The sequence below is a fragment of the Cucurbita moschata genome, unplaced genomic scaffold, assembly GCF_002738365.1.
Source record: "Cucurbita moschata cultivar Rifu unplaced genomic scaffold, Cmos_1.0 Cmo_Scf00013, whole genome shotgun sequence".
NCBI classification, from domain to species: Eukaryota; Viridiplantae; Streptophyta; class Magnoliopsida; order Cucurbitales; family Cucurbitaceae; genus Cucurbita; species Cucurbita moschata.
The window spans coordinates 605925-622734 of record NW_019268529.1 but is presented as its reverse complement, the minus strand read 5'-3'; the positions used below and the strand labels follow the sequence as shown (position 1 = coordinate 622734).

The 16810-nt window shown below is 35.7% G+C and overlaps 4 protein-coding genes across 7 annotated transcripts in view; 2 read left to right on the top strand and 2 right to left on the bottom strand.

Annotated features, from left to right (window-relative positions):
* Positions 1–375: 375 nt before the first annotated feature.
* Positions 376–926, top strand: LOC111451452. The gene has a single exon (XM_023091885.1). It carries the CDS (start codon positions 494–496, stop codon positions 779–781), a length of 288 nt encoding a protein of 95 aa, XP_022947653.1. The 5' UTR covers positions 376–493; the 3' UTR covers positions 782–926.
* Positions 927–1437: 511 nt separating this feature from the next.
* LOC111451025 (josephin-like protein) lies at positions 1438–4583 on the bottom strand. 3 transcript variants are annotated; one of them, XR_002711910.1, is made up of 4 exons: positions 3057–3487; positions 2879–2917; positions 2113–2192; positions 1438–2030 (listed from the first exon to the last, which is right to left on the bottom strand). XR_002711910.1 is itself a non-coding variant. In XM_023091255.1 (3 exons), exons 1-2 carry the CDS (start codon positions 4265–4267, stop codon positions 3505–3507), a joined length of 474 nt encoding a protein of 157 aa, XP_022947023.1. In that variant the 5' UTR covers positions 4268–4583; the 3' UTR covers positions 1438–2043; positions 3057–3504. The 3 variants fall into 3 exon arrangements, 2 of the variants coding, with proteins under 2 accessions (XP_022947023.1, XP_022947024.1); XM_023091255.1 differs by lacking the exons at positions 2113–2192; positions 2879–2917 and adding an exon at positions 4184–4583 and having other exon boundaries at positions 1438–2043; positions 3057–3894; XM_023091256.1 differs by lacking the exons at positions 2113–2192; positions 2879–2917 and adding an exon at positions 4184–4583 and having other exon boundaries at positions 3057–3894.
* A 341-nt stretch (positions 4584–4924) lies between these two features.
* LOC111451819 (50S ribosomal protein L4, chloroplastic-like) overlaps positions 4925–16810 on the top strand; it is a 16636-nt gene continuing 4750 nt past the window's right edge. The window contains exons 1-2 of one of the 2 annotated variants that reach the window (XM_023092386.1): positions 4925–5866; positions 6399–6801. In XM_023092386.1, coding sequence (XP_022948154.1) covers positions 5026–5866; positions 6399–6436 — 879 coding nt within the window. In that variant the 5' untranslated portion in view covers positions 4925–5025 and the 3' untranslated portion in view covers positions 6437–6801. Of the gene's footprint in view, positions 5867–6398; positions 6802–16810 lie in introns of those variants that run through there. The other variant, XM_023092387.1, reaches the window with a different exon arrangement.
* On the bottom strand, positions 10280–12522 carry LOC111451818 (transcription factor DIVARICATA-like). The gene is made up of 2 exons (XM_023092384.1): positions 11446–12522; positions 10280–11364 (listed from the first exon to the last, which is right to left on the bottom strand). The coding sequence occupies exons 1-2, from the start codon at positions 11871–11873 to the stop codon at positions 10824–10826; spliced, it is 969 nt and encodes a 322-aa protein (XP_022948152.1). The 5' UTR covers positions 11874–12522; the 3' UTR covers positions 10280–10823.

The following is a 16810-nucleotide window of genomic DNA, read 5'->3' as shown; positions in this document are numbered from 1 at the left end:
GGCTAGGAGCACGTGACAAACTCACTCTGGGGCATGATACCCAAAAAAGAAGTTGTCTTGGTATTGGATTCGCTGTTCTGTTAGCATGAACATGAATTATATTGTATTTGCCCCCACCCGAACCATTCTTAAGACCACCAAGCCCTCTCGAATGAGTTAGACTATAGAAGCTTTCAACGTACACACGGGGAAGGGAAAAAGAAAATCTAATCTTACATTGGGCCGGCCCAGTATGATGGACATGCAATCCAACAACTGTGTTGGGCCATAGGCCCAATATAGAAAGGTGCAGAGAATCGACGTGTCGAATCCGCAGCCAAGTCTGGTGCAGATTAATCGTCGAACGTAGAAGCCAGAATCGAAGGCCTCCTTCGCTTAAGGATAAGGCGCCTGTGGTGAGCTCAAGCATTTCAACAGCCCATCGCCTCTTATTTTACCCAAATATCCCCAACTTTCCATTACCAAATTTTTCCTCCTCTCAGAAAACAAACCGATGGCCTCTCTTTCATTTGCATTCTCTCCGGCTGCCGGACGGGTGTTCGCCGCCACGGCGGCGAAGGGTGCCGGCGAAGGCAAGAAGGAAAAGGGTATTCTGGATTGGATCCTTGGAGGCATGGAGAAGGATCAGCTTCTGGAAACTGACCCTGTTCTTCAAAAGGTTGAGGGCAAGAATGGCGGCGCCAACAACGGCGGCACTGTCCGCGGCGGCAAGAAGAATTCCGTCCAAGTCCCGCCGAAGAAAAACGGCGTCTTCGGCGGTCTCTTTGCCAAGAAAGACTAACGGCGACGGCGATTCAGCCATTTTACTCATATAGTAATTCGTTCTGTTATCGGAAAGTTGTGCAATTTCAGGCCATGTCTTGTTGCCTTTATGTTACTCTGATTGGTTATTCTTCAATACTATCGTTCCATTATTAACTATTGTCAGAAATTGTTCATCTTTATATATATATACACACACATATAATAAGAATTGGTTCAACATAAAACAGCTAAATAAAGAATAATTCTTATATTTTGAAGTATAATTCTTACATTTTTAAGTATAATTCTACGTTTTAAAGAAATTGGGAACCAATGAAATCATAAAAAAAATGATTTTAGGATTTCCACTATATGGACACAAAATCCAAAAAGGATTTTCGAAAACACATCTCTTGAACGAATATTTACTAAATTATGTCAATTCAAAACATCGAAACATAAAACAGAATTCAGATTACCTACCTTATAATTATAATTATTGAGTTTTTACATTGAATAATGTTCTTTTGAAAAATAAGATTTGGTCTAAAGAGACGTAACACGACTAATAGGCTTCGATTAGTTTAGTTTGATTTTTCTAAATGAAGTAACAATAAGTAAGATCTTCATCATCATCTTCTTCCTGTGATGATGTTAATAAAATGACACACACAAAAAATTGACACTGATTGCTGAAGGAAGCTTTTCAATACTGCAATAGATCTTCTTGAACAAATATTAAATATTATATGATAGGCTTATTCCACCTACTGGCCTAAGAATCATGATAATTGATAACATCCCATCCCCCCATCCCCCTCCCCCCAAATAATTGTCTAAGAAAAAACTGAAAAAAGCATTGCATCGTGATCCACAACAATGCTAGCAGATATTTGGTGAACACACAGGCATGTATATACGCATTTTGGGAAGAAAAACTTACAAGAATTGGTGTGAGCTAAGACGAAGAGTTGATGTACTTGATGCAGTCCTCCACAGCCTCTGTTCTATGTGAATCAATGGCGGAGACAGGCAGTGGTTTTGAATTGGCGATGGACACCACGGCTGGAGCAGCAGTTTGTTCATGGCGGGGTTTTCTTTTCATGCCCATCAAATGCCAAGCTCGGGTCACCTTATCAGCCAGGTGTTTCAGAAAGCTCAGCGGAGAGAATTGCAGCCCTTTAAGTGATCTAAATCTGCACTTTTGAAAAGACCCTCTGGTTTGCTCAGTTCTGTTGCTTGATTGCTCCATTGTTGTCGCCATAGAATTAGAAGAAGGCCTGAGACTAGAAAGAGAAGCTGGATGAGAGAGAGAGAGAGATTAAAATGAATTGAAATATCAAATAGAAAAAGAGATGTAAACCCAACTGAAAAATGCAGCCTGCCCACCCCTCCTAGCGTTCTTAAGCAAACCCAAGAAGGCCCTGTTGTTTCTTTGCATTAAATCTCTATCAACCAACCAACAAAGTGAGAGTCATTCAATATAGTGGCTAACCCTTTTTTAATCATACAATCTCAACTGTTAAATACTTGATCCAACAGCCAAAGACATATTTAACTTTCTCCGGATGTCAAGATAAACAGAGAATATAGAAAACTCTGCACGCATGAAGTAGGTACAGGTAATGGTAGAAAGTGACATTTTGACATCAAATCATAGATAAAATCACAAATATAGCAATAATCATTTCTTCCTCTCTACAACATTTTAATGGACTAAATTGCTGGCAATGTTAAACTACTGAATATAGCTAGCAAGGTAGATTGACTCCAATATAGCACTTTAAATGAGTAAGTTTAGGAAAGAGAATATGCCAAGGAATACAGAGTTTGATTTGTCTATCTTTTCCATATTCTTCTTTCTGAAGAACAATTCTTTCTCTACCATTCACAAGTTTGGAACATATGGAATAGTGGAAACCGACTAATGAATCCAAAAGGAAGCAAAGTCAATATTAAATAAGGGAAAGACAGAGAAAAAGAAATGATGAAAGGCTCAAAAGATTCTCGTTTCAGTCTTCAGATAAAGGAAAAAGGGAATTTCTAAAGCTAAAATGTCCATTTAAGAAGAAAAGGGCTTTGAGCAGAGAATTACATCTACTTAGTACATAAAGTTGTTCTTATTTTATCAAACCTTTCTGCAGCATTCTTTGGTGGCGATGCATCATAATTCCTATCAAAATATATAATATAGGCATTCATCAGACAAAAAGACTGAGTTTGTGTTCTTAGCAATGATGATAATGGTGTATGGGTGATGATGAGATAATTTAAACTTTTGCTCAGAACTCGCAATAAGAGTTGAAGCTAACCTCTGATGCCGGTAGAGCCCTTAACCAGCAGAGTTTATTAGTGTGGTATTCTGTCGCCTGTAGTATTGAGTCGTTTTTCGACATAACAAACCGTTCTGCTCCGTAGAAAACCAGGGCGAGTTTCATCTGATGGCAGTTTTGCCAGCAGCTAAGCAAATTCAGAATTCCTTCAAGGAACCAACTTCAGATAATAGTGTCATCATTTGGCTTTTAGGTACAAAATGTCTGGTTTGATTCTAAACGTGAACCGTCTTTCGTTGCTTTTAACTTCAAATCATTTCCCTTCCTTCTTTATCAGAACATGAAATAATAAGAAACATTAGCTCAAGCCAAGTAGATCTTGATATGCTAAGCAAGGTGCCGATAAACAGGTAACATAATCCAGCTACTATAACTCTTATTTTACATTTGATTCGAGCACAAACATGAATATCCTACTGGAAGAGATTCAGTTCCTGTCATTTATAACAAACAAAATTTCCCCATTGTCACCAATCACATGATCCAAAAATTGTCTTACTTCATCAATATCCTTAAACGGATGAGGAGCAAGCAGATCACTGTCCAAATTATACCACAATTCGTTTATCTTTCCCGGTGTATCCCAGTGCCTACTATTCCAAATGCCATCAAACCATAACTTCATGAGTAGCCTCAGGCCCATCCAAATCGATTGAAGAAGCTCTATTTCGATGGTTATGTCATAATTTCCAGTTACTGTGTTGTGATGAGGCTTAAAGACAAATGATAATGGTGTCCAAGGTTCTTTGTTTGGCTCCTCGAGCACCAGTTTTTCAGCTGTTGCATTTAAGTTGGCTCGAGTAAATGCATCATTTTCCTGTTGTAAGAGGCGTTTAAATGTTGATTAACGATTTAACAGTAAGAAGACATTGAATTACAAAAGGAAAGCAACAAATCGTGAAATAGTGAGACGATAAGTTCGAATTTTGAGACTCTATGCACCGTAATCCTTTCTTAATGACGAAAAAAACAGTATAATTCCGTTCATCTGCATCTTAATTACATTGCAAATCATAAATTCCAAGATTGAACGAGTTTTTTCATCGCAACCAATCAGAGAGCGTTCAGCAACTTTTCCACAGTCAAACATTCGATAGTGAAGGTACCTGAAAAAGGTTGTTGAGCGCGTGCAAGAGGCAGAACTGTAGTTTTTGCCTCTCGTGATAAACTCGACAATCCTCGCTCGTCATCCTCTACAACTTAGATCTCAAATCCTCAGCCTGAACTCGCGTAAATTCCAATTTCAGAAGCACGCAGACCTCTGAATCTAGGTTAAGAATTAGAACTGGAGCATTGGCTGCGTTGACGACGAATGCAGGCCTTCGAGAATCGTCGGAGATGGAAGTGCTCGGAATTACATTTCACCGACGGAGTACCTTCGCCATGGAGAAAGCTTATGCCGCCGCGAACGACGGACAGGAGGACGACGGTGGAGTTCGACTTCAAGCCTGCGTTTCCGGAATTTGCTGTTCGATGCCGCCGGTTTCTTTTGATTTACTTCTCAGCTTAAAATCTCATTTACTTTTCAAATTTATTATTTTTATTAAAATTAATTAAACAAGAACCATAATTTTTATTTAAAAAAAATACAATATAGATTTATTTTTTTTTTAAAATTTTTTTTTAGAAAATTAAATAATAAAGTAAATAATGAAAATAGTATTTTTAATATTATATTATATTTATTTATCAAGATGGATGTTGTGAAATTACAAGCAAAATTTATTAATAGTTACAAAAATTAGAAAATTGATCTTATTAAAAAAAAAAAAGGAAAATAATTTTTTTTAAAGAAAAAATAATAATAAATATATTTATTTTTTTTAAGGTGAAAAGGGAAGAGTAAGCCGTTATTTTCCTATTTGCCATTGATACCAGCGGGAGTGGATAACGAAAGCCATCTGTAGAACCCAGAGAGCACCTCAAAGCTTCTTCAACCTCACCTACAATGGCGGCCTCCACCGCGCCATCGTCGCTCTCTTTCTTCTCTTCATCGATCTTCCTTTCATCGGCCAACCAAAATTCTAAGCTCTTTTGCAATTGGAAGCCCAATTCCTTTAAACCCCAATCCAAGCCCTTATCGATCTCCTCCCAGCTCGCTACTCTTCCAGTCCTCTCCTTCACCGGAGAAAAAGTAGGCGAGACCGTCCTTGACCTCAAGTCTGCTCCACCGGAAACCGCCCGCGCCGTCGTTCATCGAGCCATTATCACTGATCAACAGAACAAGCGCCGTGGGACCGCCTCGACTCTTACTAGAGCTGAGGTTAGTGGAGGCGGCAGAAAACCATACCAGCAAAAGAAAACTGGGAAGGCCCGTCGTGGTTCGATGCGTACTCCTCTCCGGCCTGGCGGAGGTGTGGTTTTCGGGCCGAAACCTAGGGATTGGTCCATTAAAATCAACAGAAAGGAGAAGAGACTGGCGATTTCGACGGCGGTGGCTAGCGCGGCGGTAAATACGATAGTGGTGGAAGATTTTGGTGACAAATTCGAGAAGCCGAAAACTAAGGAGTTCATTGCTGCGCTAAAGAGATGGGGAATCGATCCTAAGGAGAAATCCTTGTTCTTAATGACGGAGGTTTCTGATAATGTGCGTTTATCCAGCCGCAATATTGGAACACTGAAGTTGTTGACGCCGAGAACACTGAATTTGTTCGATATTTTGAATTCTGATAAGTTGGTTTTGACGCCGGCGGCGGTGGATTATCTGAATGAAAGATATGGAATCAATTACGAAGAAGGAATTGAAGACGAGGAGGAGGAAGAAGAAGAAGAATTAGAAGGCGAAGAAGGTTGATTTTCTTGCTTTGAAAACTTTAGTTTTGCTTAGTTCCACATTCAAACCATGAATTAGCCTTCTTGTTCTTGACAACTTAGATTTATGCTATGGATTCTGATTCTGATACAGACAATAGTCTGCTTACTTGCAAATGGGTTCTGCATTTTCATTTTGTATAATGGATTTCTAACTCTCTTTAGTGTTCTTAGGATATGATTTTAGTGAAATTGATAAGATTACAAGTGATTTATTCAAGTTCATCTTCAACATAATCATTTTAATGTCTTGTTTACACTTTTAAACATGATTTTCATACCATCAAAACTTGGTTTTGAATTATTAGCAACATGATTTTGAGTGATTTTGAAAGTCATCTATGTTAGAAGTTCATAGACTGAGATTGTAATTCTTCCACCATTGAGATCATCTTGTTGTTCCTTACACTGTTTCACATCAAATGCACAACACAAACACATTGAAGTTCATAGAGTGAGAGAGGGAGAATGCAATTCTTCCATTGATGCCTTCTTCACTTCTTAAAACAGGGCTGGACGCCGGTGAGGATTTGGATGCAGCGGAATGATTCTGCCATGAACGAATCGGCGAAAGCTTCGGCATGTTAGCTTGCAGGCTTGAATGTATTCTTTTTTTGGTTCTTGTTCACACTCAAAGGTATCTCCTTCTTCTCTTTCCTTCCAATATCCTTATGTATTGTCCGTAGTTGGTCTCTTCAAGAACAATCTTTGATTCTTTAGGAACTTGCATTCTGTTATGTCTTCCCTGTACTTTCTTCCTAAGTTAGGAGCTTCCATTAGAACTTTACATCTCCTATGGCAGCTCCGTCGTCGATAACTTGTGAAAATGCTTAAAGAGATAGAGAACAAAGTTCTTGAAAGATCATCTAGACTTGTGGAGTAAATCTAGAGTTGAATTGAATGGTTCTTCTGATCTTAAAATGTTCTTTAACTAACCTGATCGCTGTGGAAATATGATTGTGTGGTGCCCTTTCAGCCTGGGAAATTCTACTTTCACTTGGTTTTTCTTATCAATTATTTAGGATTTTGTACACCGCTAGCGGATATTATCCACTTTAGCCCATTACATAGTTACGTATTGCCGTCAGCATCACAATTTTAAAACACGTCTGTTAGGAAGAGATTTCCACATCTTTATTAGGAATGTTTCGTTTCCCATTCCAATCGACATGGATTCTCACAATCCACCTCTTTAGGGGTCCAACATCCTCGTTGGCACACCGTTTGGTCTAGTACTAATACTATTTGTAACAGCCCAAACCCATTACCCAGTATTGTCCGCCTTAGCCCATTACGTATCGTCGTTAGCCTCACGATTTTAAAATGTAGTATGTTAGTGAGAAGTTTCTACATTCTTAAAAGGAATGTTTCATCCCCTCTTTAACCAATATAGGATCTCATATTTTTTTCTTCTTTTGGCTTGAAGAATAATGTTGCATCAGGCTGTAGTTATAGTCTAATCGTTTGAAAATTAAGCCTATAAATACTACCTATACTCGTGGCTGGGTTGTCGGGTTCTATTACCCGAACCCAATTTGTTTTCCACCACCGAACCACTCCCTTTAAGCCATCCTCTCTCATCACCACGGCCGTCTCTGACCATCGGAAAGCTGCTACCTCTTCCCTAACAGCTTCCACAACCCTATATGAATACCCATCCTTTGCCAAATATAGAATGACTAGCATTTGAAGCTTAACAATACATTACAAACATTTCAACATCTTTGATATGCTACATAATATATAAAAACCCCATTTTATGTACATTTTTGTTGTCTGTGGTTTGAAAACCTTAGAAACGATCAACATTCATAATAGGTTGTTGTTTGAAACCTAAACGTCGATGGACGTTGTTCAAAAAACTTGGAATCGTTGTTGCTTGCTGCTGTTTGAGGTCAGTGGTCGTTAGTCACTATTGTTAATCTCTAATAGGTAGTTTCTAGTAGGTAGTCGTTTTGGTCGGTGTTGGACGTCTTCGTTAACCATGGATCCATCGCAAAGACTGCATATGTGAAGTATATTTTAAGATTTGTCACAGACTAAGGTGAAGATTTAAGTGTCATGCATTTAGATTTGATTTTCAAATAAATCCCAAGTTAAACAATATTGTATTTTTTTTTTCAAATTTAATTGTCAGAATCCTTGTAAATTCAAATCTTTTTTTTGATAAATATATATATATTTACAAAAAATATTTTCAACTTTCAAAAATTTCAATAATACCTTCTAACTTAAAAAAATAAAAAATAAATAATTACCATTAATTTTCAATAGAAAGTATTAATATTTTATTTGAAAAAAAAAAGACATTTCAAAAAACATTTGAGTGGTAAGTTTTCCGTTACTTTTTAGAAAATTTATTTTTAATTTTTCTTTATTTATATAAATAGCAATTCGCATATTTTATAAATTAGCTTAAGGTGGATCACCCATTAGTTAATCAATATAGATAAATAATTAATCAACTATAAAACGAATTTATGGTTTTAAATAGTTAAAATATAATTGAGAATAATTTAATATAAAATTTAAATTTTTGTGACTTATTCGACAATTTTGCAATATTTTTTTAATTATTTTACAATGCCACATCAGCATTTCGTTAATATTTCGTTAATAATTAATAAAAAAAAATTGATGAGATGGATAAGCATGCAACTAAATACAAAACTCAAAGACCGAATGCAACCTAATCCAAAAACGGCACATATAGTGACGAATTCCACAAAATCACCATTAATTTACAAAAAAAACTCAAAGAACTAATAAAAACAAAGCATCTCGAAGTTCATAACAAAACAAGGAAAAAAAAACATTAGATTTCGATGAGCCCAATTAGAGAAACGAATCAAAGCAACGAGTGACAAAGAAAACACTGCAAACACACGGTATCATAATCCCGGAAGAACGAAATCGAACAATCGATATCTATAGAGCTCTTTTCAAGGGTCCCATTCTTCTTGCATTCTCCCACATCCCAACAGTATTTTAAAGACCATTTCCCCCTTTTTCTCCCCCCACCAAAATTTCTTTATTTTTTTTATTTAAAAAAAAAAAAAAGAATCAGAATATTTCAATGACCGAAAGCTTGAAATTTTGATTATGTATTTGTGGTAGCTACTTAGCTAAGGCTATAACCATTCCCAAAAAAAAAAAAAAAAAAAATTAATAAAATAAAATAAAATAAAGTTAGGGGCAAGGTTCTTTTAAAAAAAATAAAAAACAAGTTGCAAAAAAATAAAAAATAAAAAAATAAAAAAATAAATAAAAGCACTTTTCGAAAAAGATGGTGGCTAGTTTTTGTCACTTACTTCTCAAAAGCTTGTTGCTTTGTAATTCTTTGGTTAAGTGGTGGGGGATGAATATACCATTTTCCCATCATAATTGTCCACCAATCATATTCTTTAAAACCCAAAAATTATTTTAAAAAATAAAAAAGTTAAAAAAATATATATATTTTTTTGTTGACTCGTTCGTATTGAATTATTATTTTTCGTGCTTTTGTTCGAGTATGTTTAATGGGTTAGGTATCGAAATTGCTGGTTCGAGAATTAGGGTTTTCACGGAACGTTATTGGAAATGTGCTATGATTTGTTGCTTTATACAGAGTTAGTTTGGAGATTTAGAATAAGCAAAAATGAAGGTTTGTCGTGATCGGGATGAATAAGAGGTTATGAGCTCGAAAACTTTGACTTTTTTTTTTATAGCGGTTGACTATTTTAAAGGGAAAAAAGTGATAGAGGTTTGAAACTAATCACGTAAGATTAACGTTAGAACTTTGACTTTTTTCATAACCTCTCTCCATTCAATAGAGCGTTTAGATTATGAGAGAGGTTTGGTTTGAATGATACCAACAATGTGTAGCATTGTTGGACTATGTATACCAACAATGTGTAGCATCGTTTTCGGTGGTTCAATCATAAGAATTTTAAAATTAAACGTGCTTAGCTAGATGCAATCTAAACATGCTAAAAGAACCCGTGTTGATTTCTAGGAATATTCGGTACTCTTAGACGAAAAACATGTCGTAGGAGAATGTCGGGGTCATCAGATGTTGAATTCAAAACTAATGTTGGTCATGTTGCATGAGAATATCGAGACTATTATTTATTTTTTTAATTTCTTTATTTTTTATTTGTTCACATGAAAATTAGAAGAAAAATAGATTTTTTTTTAAAAATAAAAAAATGAAAAAAATCATAGAAAAAAAGAACTCTTGAAAGCTAAATCAATCAAATCACATGTTTTATTACACTATTTTCACCTGTTGCTTTGTCTGTGTCTTTTTGTATTTGAAAAGAAAGTTCAAAAAATAATTTATTTTTCCTTTTAAATTAAATTAAATCCCAAATAAAAATTAAATAAATAAAAAACATTCTAGGAAATTCAAATTCAAACCTGAAAATCCACAAAATTTGTCTCAAAACATATGAACTCACAAATGAATAACAATAATGCTTAAAAGTTTATACACAATCACTGATATCACCATAGATCCTTGCTTTCTTTCCTCTTCGGTTTCGGTATTTCAATTGTCTCGACACTGAAGTACGACTGTTTGTCGAGTCAGAACGGTTCGAGTCAATGCTTAGTTGGTGAATGTGGACAAGAATCCTATCGAGAGAAACACAGATAGCTTCTTCCTTGGACGATTTACGAGCTTGACGGCCTTTTGGTTTATCTCTTCGGCCTGAACGGGTTGAGAGCATTTTTCATTGAATAGGCAAAGCATATTCTTTTGCCCATCTCTAAATGCTTTGTTCCGGCATGAAATTGGAAGCCCCCAATGGAAAAGGCACAGTGAAAATGAAATGGACTGTGTTTTAAAGTACATGACCAGATATCTCCATAAACTACGGGGGAATTAAGAGTACAGCTATACTAAACGATAGCTCAAAGAGAACAATGAAAGAAGAAAAAACGCTCAATTTTCAACTATCCATGAGGAAAGTAATGGCTAGCCTGCATCTGAAAGATCATGTTTTGGGGTCCAATGAAGGCTTCATTGCCTGCAACTTTTTGCAGGTGATGATGCTCCGGTAGTCCAACGTCGCCGTAGGAGCTCGCCCCGAACACGGCTGGGGACATGAAAATGTTCCCGTTCGAGTGGTTGAAGACCACGGTTGCTCTGCCACTGTCGTGTTGTTGTTGGTAGCGGTGATGGTGATGGTCCCATTTGAAGGTGTTTTGGGGAATGGATGACGATGAATTCGGTTGGCGGGGGAGCACAGCTGCATGCTCCGGTGATAACGATGACTTCTTGTTTACGGGTGACGGGCTTCTCGTGTCGTTGAGATTAACTGTAGTTATATCGTGGATGCTTGCTCTTCGTTTGTCCTTTCCACCCGAGAGCTGCCGAATGAAGTACTTTTGAGCATGACTAGCTACTTGCGTTGGAGTTCTCGTTACCACGACATTTCTCGAGATGTTCCTCCAGTCTCCTTTACCATATTTTTTCAACCCCATCAAAAACAGCCTACAAATCAATCAATTACAATACCTCAACAGAATTCCACTAAACAAAAGTTCAAATTCATATGGTAAAATCATCACTCACTTATGTTCTTCCTCCGTCCATGGAACTCCCTTCTTCCTCTCCTGATCAGCCGAGCGCCCGGAGGATCGTTTACCGACGACGCCATACGACTGCTTGAATCCGTCGTAGCTATGGCTGCTAACCCAATCTAAAGTAAATTGGGAGGTATCATAACCAGGAATTGGAACCAAGCCAGCTTCAATACTACTAACATCAGCTTCCAATTCCTTATACTGTCGAATCACATCCCCAACTTTCTTTCCAGGGATCATCGAGGCGACTTTCTGCCACCGGTCGGGCGTGTCGGTGTCGTAGATAGCTAGAGCATTCTCAAACATTTTGTTCTCAGCTACAGTCCATCTTGAGCTCTTGCTATCACTGCTGCCGGAGCTCCAACTCATAGTGGAAACAAGTGAAGGAGGGGAGAGAATTTCCATTTCCCACTTCATGAAACACAATTTAGAAACAGAATTCAACTCAAACAGATTGAAACAAACAGTTATTCATGATGGGAACGTGAAATTCTACAAGAGAAACAGAAGAATTGTTAAATAGATGAAGAACAGGAAGAACAGGAAGAACACAGAGAGAAAAATTCACTAAATGTGGAGAGATGGAGGATATTTCCGAATAGGAATTTGACAATAAGTGTGTTAAATCAACAAGCATTTGAACGAATCAGAATAATTTTACTCAGAGGAATCTACAAAAAAGAACAAAATCTCAGCCCAGTTTTGTTCGTTCTATTCAAATTTCAATCGAATAAACCCTAAAAACAAGAACAACAACGCCACTTTCAAAACTGCAGTGGGGCAAAATTTTCCCACCATCCAAACAGAAACGATACAACAATTTTCCGGGAAAAAATCTGGGGAGTCACAGAGGATGAATCGATCCAGAGGATGAACTGAACATCGGATATCGAAAAGAAATCGAGAAATGAAAAGGAAAATGGAAGAATGAATCGAAAAGAAAGCTTAAAAAAAGCAGAATCCGTGTGAACTCTAAGCTGTGGAAAAATTAAAAGTAGAAGCTCCAAAAGCGCAGCAATGGAGGAAGGGAGCTTCCAGGAATGAATATCTCAATTGAACGAAGGAAAAAACAGAAACAGAGAGTCAATAAAAGGAAGAAGAGAAGTGCAACGTGGATGGATCTGATTGGTGGATGAATTTATTACGTGGATTTTTCATCTTATTAAAAAAAATGAAAATTTCCATGTCTACTATCAGTATAAGCTTTCCTTCCTGCTTTCAAGAGGCCTCGAAACAATGAAGATAATATTTCTCATTTATAAACCCATGATCTTCCACTAAATTAGCGAAGGTGGGACTCACTCCCAACAATAATCCTCAACGCTCACACCGTCTTGTCTCGATGTTTGGTTCAACGTTTGTCGAAACTTCATTTCGTTAGGTTATCGAGATTAGAAATTTGAACTTTGTGGTTTGAAGAGCGGGTTTCGTAGTTATTATATAAAAAAATTAATCTCTTTTTATAAAGAATTTAAATAATTTAAATTCGAATATTATTTTATTATATATTTTTTTTAAAAATATAATGAAATAATTAAACCACCATGAAGCAACAAAGACCTAATAATTAGGTTAAAATAATTTGAAATAACCATTCGTGTGTTGTTATTTTTATTTTTATTTTAAAAAAAATAGAAATAAATATTTACAAGAAGTGACAATAGATCCAGACCAACGGCTGTGATTGATGTCATGCAAGTTGATAGAGTGGGGTCGCCTGTAGTGTTGGAAGTGGACCAGCCTTTCTGATTGGGCAGTCTTCCACATAATTGTGACTACTTAAGGGTTACGATCTCGAGAATGTTTCTCATCCAACGGTGGATGTCACTACACGTGTCGTTTATTCATTGGGCAAATGGGGAAGCACAATGAAGTCCAAAACAAATGGTCCAGGTAGATCATGGTGACCACCAATGCGTGTGCCCCACGCAGGTCACATGAACTCCCAATTATGCCAGCGTTTGTATTGGATCAATTGTGCGCACATAATTGTAGCCGGGACCAACCAACCAACCAACCCCCGTCTCCTTAATTTTACCATTTTACCCTTTGTCTCGCTCGGGAATTGAATCTCGAACTTCGTCTCACCGTAGAATGCCACGTGAATAAAATTATTTGGAATGAAAGTTCCAAATTTTCATCAAAGACAGAACTGATAGTTCACTCATGAACTGGAATAATTAGACATGGTTTATATAATCTAAGGAAGACAGTTTATACCCTTGTTTGGATCGAAAATTAATAATAATTATTATAAAAATAAACTTGAAGGGACATGTGTGGCGGCGTGTGGAGCACGAGGCTCATTCTGTATGTACTGTGCAAGCAAGGGCCAAGTGGTCCCCTTTTGATGTGATCTATGGTTCTACTGTAATTATCTCTGTCGGGTAGTACATTTATGCACATTCAACATAAATGACTTTACGGTAAAATTTTCGAGGTTAAAATAAAAGTTATTGCCTATTAATTATTATTATTATTATTATTATTTTGTTTATTTAATATTAAATAAAGTAGTTAGGGTAGGAAATGGTTTGGAAAGGGCATGAATTAGTTAGTAAAATATGGGAGAGTTAGCCAAATTATTAATTATAAAAATGAATCTATGATGAAGGCCGAGGCGTGAGGTGAAAGGCACTAATTTAGTGATTAATTTAATTTACTTTTCTCATACCTTGCAAATGATTGGTCCCATCTTATTCCAATTTGTTTCATAATTAGGGCTCAATGCTTTAACTTAATTAATATATCCTCCTTACACTTGTAATAATTAAATTAATTTAATTATTATGTGTCGGCTGAGTTAACACTCGAACTATGCACATTTGAGCTGAAGTGAGCTTAGTTTAGTGGTATAGTTCGGTTGGTACTGGTAATGTAACAGTCTAAGCCCACTGCTAGTGGATATTGTCTTGTGATTCTTCCACTGCTAGTAGATATTGTCCTATTTGGGGTTTTCCTTCTAGGCTTCGCCCACCATCGCTAGCAGATATTGTCATGTCCTGTGCTTCTCCCACCGCTCGTAGATATTGTCCTATGTGGGTTTTTCCTTCTAGGCTTCGCCCACCGCTAGCATATATTATCCTGTCCTGTGCTTCTCCCACCGCTCTCAGATATTGTCCTATTTCGGCTTTCCCTTCTAGGCTTCCCTTCGATGAAGTGATTTCCATACCCTTATAAGGAATGTTTCATTCCCCTCTACAAATCGATGTGAGATCTTACAATCCACCCCGCTTGGGAGCCCAGAGTCTTCGCTAGCAAACCGCTCAATGTCTAGCTCTAATACCATTTGTAACCGCCTGAGCCCACCGCTAGCAAATATTGTCCTATTTGGACTTTTCCTTCTAGGCTATCCCTCAAAGTTTTAAAACGCGTCTATTAGAGAGAGGTTTCCACATCCTTATAAGAAATGTTCGTTTTTCTCTCCAACCAATGTGGGATCTTACAGATAATGAGCTTATATATACTCACGAGAATAACTTTTTTTTTCTTGAGGTGCACGCCCTCCATTAAAATCGGAGATTCTGTGAACTATGGTATAAAAATAATTAATTTATCAACTTATTAAGCATAAAAAAAAGTTTTTTTAGAGGTTTCGATCTTTTAATCAATAGTAAACATTCAAACCAGTTGATCTATGCTTACATGGGTGAAAACAATAAAGAATATTATTATTATAATATATATATATATATATATATATATATATATATATTTTGATTTAAAAGGGTGTGAATCACATCTTTGAAAGAACCCTAAAAATGATGATCATATGGTGTTGCCTTGCCATTGGATGATATTGTTTTTTGTGAAAGTTAAGGAAAAAAAAAAAGATGAAGATTAAAGTAAAAGTGGTTAAAATCATAATCTTTGAATTATCTTGACGCATAATGCAAAAGTTTTTAAATTAGTGGAATTGCTTTAATTTTCACGAATATCCAATTTTACGCGTTTGATTACCGAATTTGGTTCGGATGCTTTTAAGTTGCGGTTTTTTTTTTTTCTTATATATTTTTTAAATAACGAAATATAATGAATCGATGACATGTGTTTAATGAAGATAATTGTGCTCGTTTGTGGGTATCGTCTTCATTTTTTAAAACACTGTCAGACAAGTAGACAACATGGTCTTGTTGTAGAGGAATGTCGGGACCATCTAGTGTTAAATCTTAATTCTAAATCCCAACATGAATCCTAGGAATAGAGCAATCTTATGTTGGGTGATTTTCTAGAAGTTTTCTTAAAAAAAAAAAACACGTGAGTGATGACAAAACATCGTGAAATGACGTGTTTGTTTGTGTGGATAGTTCTCACTCTTAGAAGTACTTTAAGACAAATGGGTAACATCGCAAGGCAATGTCGGGACCATTTTAGGTGTTGAATCTAATTCTAAATCCCGGTCTGATATTTAAGTATTGAACAATCTTATGTTGAGTGACCTTCTGAAAATTTTCCTAAGAAACATGTTTGTGACAACAAAACATCTTAAAATAACCCGTGTTGATTTGTCTGGATAGTATTCGTCGAGATCATTAGAAGCTGAATTTGAATTCTAAAGACGGGTCTAACTCAATCAAAACTAATCCCTTATTATAATATCATAAATGACTACTAAGCTTTGATTTGATCAATTCACGTCGAATTAAACTAACTTTTTTTATTATTTTTTAAACATGAGACTTATTCATAGATTCTCATTTATCCATTTCTCACTCTCGTGTGAAACAATAATAATAATAAATAAAATTATATCATAAAATATTTATTTAATTTATTCATTGAAATGCGAAAAGAGAGTTTAAAACTAATAAATAAAAATTTATAAAATAAAGAAAAAGAAGAAAAGTGAAGCTTGAAATTAAAATATTTAATAATAGAATAAAATATACAAAATTACAGATAATTTAATTCACAATAATATGTTGGAGTCCTCTGGTTTGTCTGTCTTTTTACGCTCAGCCAATTTAATATATATATTAATTAAAAAAAAAAGAAGCAATTTATTAATATTATAATTATGAAGAAGACAAAATAAATAATTTTAGTGGTTGGTGGCTGACACTTCAAAAATTGAAATCACTAAAATAAAATTAGTATTGGAAATGTGAGAATTAAATATTATTTCTTATTAAATTAATGTCACCCCAATATTCCTCTCCAATTTGCCCTTCAACTAAATTAAATTTAAAAAATTAATAAATAATAATTAAAACCTAATCCATATTTGGGTTTTTTTTCATTAATTATTTAATAAATATTGTGTTTTTTAAAAATTTAATTGTTTAAAAAATAATTAATTAATTGAAGTTTTTTTTTTTTTTTTTTTTTTTTTTTTTTTTTTTTTTTTTTTTTTT

Bases quoted from the DNA above. Each gene is read 5' to 3' on its own strand.
- LOC111451452 (XM_023091885.1), top strand. From the start codon at position 494: ATGGCCTCTCTTTCATTTGCATTCTCTCCGGCTGCCGGACGGGTGTTC.
- LOC111451025 (XM_023091255.1), bottom strand. From the start codon at position 4,267: ATGACGAGCGAGGATTGTCGAGTTTATCACGAGAGGCAAAAACTACAG. The intron at 3,895-4,183 runs GTACCTTCACTA...CTCTTACAACAG, and splicing joins CGCTCAACAACCTTTTTCAG to GAAAATGATGCATTTACTCG.
- LOC111451818 (XM_023092384.1), bottom strand. From the start codon at position 11,873: ATGAAGTGGGAAATGGAAATTCTCTCCCCTCCTTCACTTGTTTCCACT. The intron at 11,365-11,445 runs GTGAGTGATGAT...ATTGATTTGTAG, and splicing joins TGGACGGAGGAAGAACATAA to GCTGTTTTTGATGGGGTTGA.